This window comes from Anarrhichthys ocellatus, unplaced genomic scaffold (genome assembly GCF_004355925.1).
Source record: "Anarrhichthys ocellatus isolate YVR2014 unplaced genomic scaffold, GSC_Weel_1.0 scaffold69, whole genome shotgun sequence".
NCBI classification, from domain to species: Eukaryota; Metazoa; Chordata; class Actinopteri; order Perciformes; family Anarhichadidae; genus Anarrhichthys; species Anarrhichthys ocellatus.
The window spans coordinates 1,554,445-1,561,951 of NW_022280099.1; the positions used below are offsets into that span (position 1 = coordinate 1,554,445).

The 7,507-nt window shown below is 44.9% G+C and overlaps 1 protein-coding gene across 4 annotated transcripts in view; it reads left to right on the top strand.

Moving 5' to 3' along the window:
• The window catches only part of slc4a11 (solute carrier family 4 member 11), a 76,873-nt gene extending 69,372 nt beyond the window's left edge, over window positions 1–7,501 (top strand). For all 4 annotated transcript variants that reach the window (XM_031873114.1, XM_031873115.1, XM_031873116.1 and 1 more), the window contains 4 exons: window positions 136–309; window positions 3,015–3,210; window positions 4,431–4,600; window positions 6,615–7,501. In XM_031873114.1, coding sequence (XP_031728974.1) covers window positions 136–309; window positions 3,015–3,210; window positions 4,431–4,600; window positions 6,615–6,681 — 607 coding nt within the window. In that variant the 3' untranslated portion in view covers window positions 6,682–7,501. The remainder of the gene's footprint in view (window positions 1–135; window positions 310–3,014; window positions 3,211–4,430; window positions 4,601–6,614) is intronic.
• The last annotated feature ends 6 nt before the right edge of the window (window positions 7,502–7,507 follow it).

Below are 7,507 nucleotides of genomic sequence, written 5' to 3' on the forward strand. Positions count from 1 at the left end.
GTGTGTGTGTGTGTGTGTGTGTGTGTGTGTGTGTGTGTGTGTGTGTGAGTGTGTGTCAGCAGTTTTTCCCTGCGTGGTTCGTTGTGCTGCTGCAGTATATTTGTTGTCGAGTTTAACGGTTGCGTTGCTCCTCAGGTTGCTGAAGGGCACGGCGTATCACTGGGACCTCATGCTCTCTGGGCTCATCAACATACTGATGTCGGTGCTGGGGTTGCCCTGGATGCACGCCGCCTTCCCCCACTCCACCCTCCATGTGCGCCAGCTGGCTTTCGTGGAGCAGCGCGTGGAGGGGGGGCACCTCTATGAGACGTGAGTTCCCCGCCCTCTCGTCGCCGCTGCTAATCAGATGCTCAATTAAAGGTCGTCTTCCAAGCATGTGGCGACTGGTAATTTTGTGTTGCAGGCTACTGTATCCTGCTCTTCCCCTGATTACATGATTACTACGTAGCTAACCATCTTTTCTCCGGGCGGAAGAGGTGAAGGAGCTTTTCAGCGATGAGAGGATTAAGTTCATCATTACGGCCACGCAGATATGTGCAAAGCTATAGTCGGCGCATATATTCAGGATTTCTGATGTAGTCAAGTGTGATAAACAGGGCATGGGGCCAATCGTCTATAAGAGCAGGAGATCTAATTAGAGATATTGATTGTAGAAAAATGTGCAATTTAGGGTTCTTGGAAGTGTGTCTGGGAATTTAAATTCGAAATTTCCTGATTGTCCACGAACATTTGCGAAAGTGGCCAATCTTGTGGTGACATTTCAAAAGTAAGTAATCTTACTTATAGAGCACGTTTCAAGAGCAAAGTGCTCCAAAATACAAAATAAAGATAAAGCAGGAGACATAAAATACCCATTTAAAGCAAGGGTTGGTTATGTTACGCTAGATTTAAAAAAGTATCCAACTAAAAAAAAAACAGCTCAGTGTTGCCAACTCTTTTGCTATGAAATTAGCGAGCAGCTCTCGCTCCAAAAGTTGCTAAACCTTCCAAAAAAGTCAGCAAAACAAGCCGGTCCCTTCAGGCCTCCCTCCAAAGCCACAACAACAGAATTATCCTAATGGACGTAAACACCGAGTGTGCACAGGTAGGCTCGAATTAAATGATTGGACGGTTTTATTACAGTCCTGCGACGGCCACAGATAGCAGAGTTTGTTTCTGTTCTTTTGTCGGAGCGTTTGAATAACTGATTGACCTGTCTGCAGGTCTCACGTTCAGAGAGAGAATCAGAATCAGAACCGTTTATTGCCAAGTACACATACAAGGAATTTGACTTGGTGAATAGTGCATAACAATAGACAATGAACACAGTGCAATAATCAATGGGAAGATGCTGTTCTTGTAGCGTGAGGTCTTGGTCCTGATGCCAGATGAAAGGGACTCGAACAGTTTGTGTCCAGGGTGAGAGGGGTCGGCTACAATCTTTCTCACTCGCTTCAGGGTCCTGGAAGTGAACAAGTCCTGGAGGGACGGCAGATTGCAGCCAATCACCCTCTCAGCAGAGCGAATGATGCGCTGCAGTCTGCCCTTGTCCTTGGCTGTGGCTGCAGCGTACCGGACCGTGATGGAGGAGCAGAGGATGGACTCAATGATGCGTAGAAGTGCACCATCATTGTCTTTGGCAGGTTGAATTTCTTCAGCTGCCTCAGGAAGTACATCCTCTGCTGAGCCTTCTTGGTGATGGAGCTGATGTTAAGCTCCCACTTGAGGTCCTGGGTTATGGTGGAGCCCAGGAAGCAGAAGGACTCCACCGCATCGACAGGGGGAGTCACACAGGGTGATAGGGGCTGGTGGGGCTACGTTCTTGCGGAAATCCAGAACCATCTCCACTGTCTTTAGAGCGTTGAGCTCTAAGTTGATCAGACCGCACCAGGTCACCAGATGGTCAGTCTCCCACGTGTAGGCGGACTCATCCGCACCAGAGATGAGTCCAATCAGGGTGGTGTCATCCGCAAACTTCAGGAGCTTGATGGACTGGTGACTGGAGGTGCAGCTGTTGGTGTACAGGGAGAAGAGCAGAGGGGAACCGGCGCTGATGGTCCGGGAGGCTTAGACGGGTTTTCCCAGCTTCACTTGCTACTTCCTGTCAGACAGGAAGTCTGTGATCCACTTGCAGGTGGAGACGGGCACGTGCAGCTGGGAGAGCTTGTCCTGCAGCAGAGACGGGATGATGGTGTTGAAGGCAAGAGAGAGACAGTTCCAAAGTTTAGGAGACATGACCTCAAAAGCATAGTGGCCTTTAGTTTTAAGTCTGTACAAAGTAGTGTGTTGAGAGGCACAGAGACACATTTTCCTTTCTAAGAATGTTTAATTTGAATAACTTTCAGAGGCCTGAAGAGGTATAGAAAGGTCAAGAAAAAGAAACGAAGGCTTAGAGGAAGAATCGTCACAAAGATCTTTTTTTTCTTTTTCGTTTCTATTGCTCTAATTATCCTGCAACCTCACCGATTCATCTCCTGACCCCTGTGTGGGTCTCAACCCCCAGGTTGGGAACCACTTATTTAATGAAGTGTTTTTCTTTTGCAGCTTCACGCTTCTCTGGACAGGATAAGTGGACAGATGGATGTTTCAATTGCACTCAATGCAATACATCCGACAAGACAAAAGCTAATACTGCATGTTGTCATCACAAACTACCGATAGGTCAGCTTAGGACACTCTGCCGACACTTGGCCAAAATGTCTGACGTCAGAACAAGTGAAGGATGTTTCAGTTACAGTTACAATGTATTTTTATTTACTGAGGGAACAAGAAACACGGTTGGTGACATGTCCTATATACAGAGTTTCTTTCTTTACAAAAATCTGCATTTTGTTCATCACAGTCCAAAATAAATTTCCCTCAAACTCTTAAGAAATTTCTCAAATGGAAAATGTGCGGGAACACTGATAAGAAAATCCTGGACTAGAAATGTTGTCTGTTGCATTGTATGAAACGATTGTGTGCACTCCGGTAAGCCATTCATTTGTGTGTGTGTGTGTGTGTGTGTGTGTGTCATTGTGTGTGCGTCTCCTCAGAATCGTCCAGGTGAAGGAGACCCGGCTGACGTCTCTGACTGCCAACATCTTCATCGGCGTGTCGGTGCTGCTGCTGCCTCTCCCGCTGCAATGGATCCCCAAACCCGTCCTGTACGGCCTCTTCCTCTACATCGCCCTCACCTCCATCGACGGAAACCAGATGTGCGACCGCATGGCTCTCCTCCTCAAGGAGCAAGTGAGGAAGTGTGTGTGTGTGTGTGTGTGTACGAGGGTGAGTGAATAAATGTGCGTGTGTGTGTGTGTGTGTGTGTGTGTGTCTGTCTGACCATATGTCGATTGCAGGGCTCTGCAGATCAAACGGTTGACTCAAATAATATTTGCAAATATAATTTTTCTGTTAGTTTTAATCTACTCAGAACACCAGGTGGGGTTTGGTGAATTAAGACAGATCAGCTAGTAAATTGTCGTTTTTAAATATATATTTTATTGCTGGGTATCAGCGGCATAAAGATGGTTTCCAAACACTGATCTTCTTCCACTGCTGAACCTTCTTAACAAGGTCAGTCAGATTATAATTTAAAACCAACATTTTGCACAATACTTTTCCTTGAAGAGGAAATCTCTTTTCTTGTGTCTCTTCTTCTGTGTGTCCGATTTAACCTTCCTACTGGAACTAGTCTCCTCTAAACTCTAAACTTCACACACTGGCGCCTCCAAATGGCAGTGAGAGGTATGTACGAAACTGTATTCTGCTTGTCCTCGCTTCACCTGGATGTTTGAGCTGCATCACCATAATATGCTATTACAATATCAAACATGAAAGTAACAGACTGAGAAACTCTTCATAAAATGTCCAAATGATCACAAAACAAGAAGCCTTGTCTGGACAAACAGGACTCAAGACTCCCCACATGAGGCCTGTGCGTCTGCCTCGTGAAACAAAATACACCCCCACGTGTCATAAGTCATGTCTCCAAAACGCGTGCAGGTTGTAACCAACACTGTGAAACAGTTTTGGTGGCAGAGGCATGTGGTAGTTTTTGATTTATCCGCTCCTGTTGTTGCAAAGGTTCGTGCCTGACACCAGATCAGTCGGGGGAGATGAGTTTGTTTCTCTTGCAGCTCCACTCAGACTGGAGAGACAGGTGTATTTTTACATAAAAGCCTCACCGAGTGCAGGTTTTAAAATAACACCAGCAGCTTCTCTCCTGTCCCCCACCTCGCATTCACACAGGAGACCCCTCGTGCTATAAATAGACTCTATAAGACAACATCCACTGAAGGCTCAATGTTATTTAGGATCTGAAACCCGCTGTGCACTTCTTAGAGGTGTGTGGGCCGTCCACTTCCCTCAGTCATGTCTTTAAGACTGCAGGAGGCCCGAGGACAGTGAGGAAGAAGACCCTCGGGGTAGATTGTGTTTTTAATCTGTCCTGATCCTCTCACCTCCTGCAGACGTCTTACCCGCCTACCCACTACATCCGCAAAGTGCCCCAGAGGAAGATCCACTACTTCACCTTCCTGCAGATGATGCAGCTGCTGGTACTCTGCACGTTCGGCATGTACCCTATACCGTACATGAAGATGATCTTCCCTCTGTGCATGATCATGCTAATTCCAATCAGGTACGTCCGTGGCCATTTTGTCCCAGAATGTGATTTTTCTCAAGTGCTTTAAACCAGGACGACGTTCAACTGTATGTTTCTGTTGTTGTCAGCACCACTTGTCTCTTAAAACAGCACATTTTGGGGGAATAAAGTTGACAACTGTAGTTTTCTTAATTTCTTAATTCATTTTAATTTCATTCGATTTAATGTTTTTATTCAATAACAAGGTTTAATGTGTTTCAGCTGGAAACATCTGGCGGTTCAGTTGAGATACAAATGTTTTGTGCTGCAGGTCATCTGCTCAGTCTCACTGAATAATAATAATTATTACAGAATAATAATACCAAAGTTTACTGAAACACACTGTTTGCAGTTTATTACCACACCTATTACATATCATTGTATGCGAGCCTGATTAACAGACTGAGGGGCGAATTCACAAAAAGATTGCGCGGCTTTTGCAGCCGCCAAACCTGCAGAAATAAGACAAAATGAAACGGTAAATCTCCACGCACCCGCAAAGGTTGAAATGCACCCATAACTGTGCTGCCAAGCAAATGGCTTCTCAGTGCTCCTGTGCTATTTGCACCTATTTAAATGAGGTAATATGCAGACATTCAGTGCAAAATTGGTCCCTTTCTACGGAAATGAGCCTCATTTACAATATAATCCAATTCACAAAGATCAGCGCTGATAGCCACACGCAGTTACAGCGATGTTATGAGCCTTTTCAGAGAGTTGGTGGTAACTGAAGTGCATTCATTAGGGGAGACCGGACGCACAGGCTTCCAGTGATCATGGCAGCAGTGATTGTATTCAGGCGACGACATCGTCATGCATGAAGCGCTCAAACTCATCTATGTCGGGATGCACTGACACGATGCAATGACAGTTGTGTCATGAGAAAAGTAAAGGAACAAAGCTCCCCTACTACCGACGACAAGAACATAATAAGGTTATTACTGTATACAAACAAATGAACAAATCATTTCTTCCCTCTGCGAAAAAGGGCAAATTGCACTCAGCTGCAACTTAATTAGCGTGTTGACGCTGTCATCTTTTAGCTCCACGTCTTTTGTGAACGTGACCTGGAGGCGAGGCAGAGAGCGGTTACAGGTGATGCGCAATTCATGTTGCTGTTCTTGGTGAATCCGCCCCTCAGATTATCAGTAGCTCTTCCAGCAGTGACGTGATGCAGATTGGCAGTTCAGAGCGACTCGTTTAATCGTTCCAGCTTCACAGTGTTCAGTGAAGAGACTCGTGTGTGAACAGCACTCGCATAGCTTAACGTTTCTAACTGCTGTAAAATCCACCTGAAACCACACAACACCTGTACTTCAGAATACTCCTCGACCATTATTAAGATGAACTATTTTGTCATTTAAACCTTCCTTCATTTATTTATTTCGGGGGAACGTGGGGACAGTGCAACAAGCAATAAACACAACACTGATCACATCATTTAAATTCTAACGTTGCTAAGGTTCATGTGTTAGCGCACAGTTGGCTCTTTACATTTCCTGGTGGAATTATCTGAGTGTTAACCTGCTAAATGCTCCACTATGTTAACCAGCTAGAGTACAGCAGCTAATCAAGGCAATGGGACTGAACCAAACCAGTTGAGTTGTGGGATGTAAAAGCGATCAGCGTGAGGATGTGATCTAAGCTCTGTAGAGCTGAGGGGAACGGCAACACCTTTCTCATGAACCTAATCCCTTCATCCGTTGGAGCAGCTTTAATGCAGACATCATGTACAGTTGGGATCAGTGCATGTTGTGCTGCCTCAACAGTCGCATCAGAAAGATAAATGTTTTCGAGTGCCAAGTATCAGTTTGCAGCTGATAAACAGTATAATCAGCAATTCCCCACGCGGATCTGTGCTGCCATTGTGCACACTCGCGTTGATTCGATCTCTTGTACTGGTGAGAAGGAAGCGATGAATGTAATCTGATAAGATCTGACATGCTGCTGGTGTTTTCTTTCTCCGTGCTGGTCTGACGACTGACGTGGATTCTGTCTTCTCTGTGTTTAGGAACAACGTGCTTCCTCATATCATTGAGGCCAAATACCTGGACATAATGGATGCCCAACACATGTAGCTACAGATGGAGACGGGTTCTGGATCTACAAATAGACGTCTGGAGTTTAAATAAAAAGGGAAAAAAAAAAGAAATGAGGATTTAAAAAACAAAAAAAAAAGTATTTTTCAATGCAAAACTGTTGGGAGCAAAAAGGAGATAAAAACCAACTGTTTTGATTTTTGTATCTGATAAGAACATCCTTACAGGTGAAGCACTGGAAATGTGGGAAGTCGCGTGAGAAAGAAAGATGAGAGCTGTGTGGGAAGTGTTTCCAGAGGTGGACAGACTGCATCTCTCTGGGGAAAGTTCTACCGTCCAGAGCTCCCTGTTCCCTCCCTTTGACCCCGTCAGCTAGTTCAGTGCCATATATACCTCCATGTTCTCCTCTCACACCTTCACATCTTATGGTAACATTTTACAATATCCTTACTGGAGTGCATTCATCTGTGTGTTAAGCTATGGATAAGTGCTTAAAGTACTCACTAATACTGTGGAAGTAATACAAATGCTGCCGGTGTACATTGTAGAGCACGTAGAAGGGTGTAATGGCACAATGTAAGTTTCAACAATATCGCTCTTTTTTTGACACTTGGCACTCGCATTGTGTTTTTACGTCATTCGGGTGAATTCGACATACTTACGCTGTGTTGATAAGTACTTAAGTACTTCTCTGCGGATGAATTAACTGGTGAGAACGCTGCATTTAAGCCACTGCAAAGTAAACCTGTACCTGTTTTGTAATTCTGTCATTGTGCAGTGTTAAAACCATTCCTGCACCTGTTAGCTGTGATTCCCCTTTTCTATGAAGGACACGTGCATATTTAGTTTCTAAGTCATTCCAACA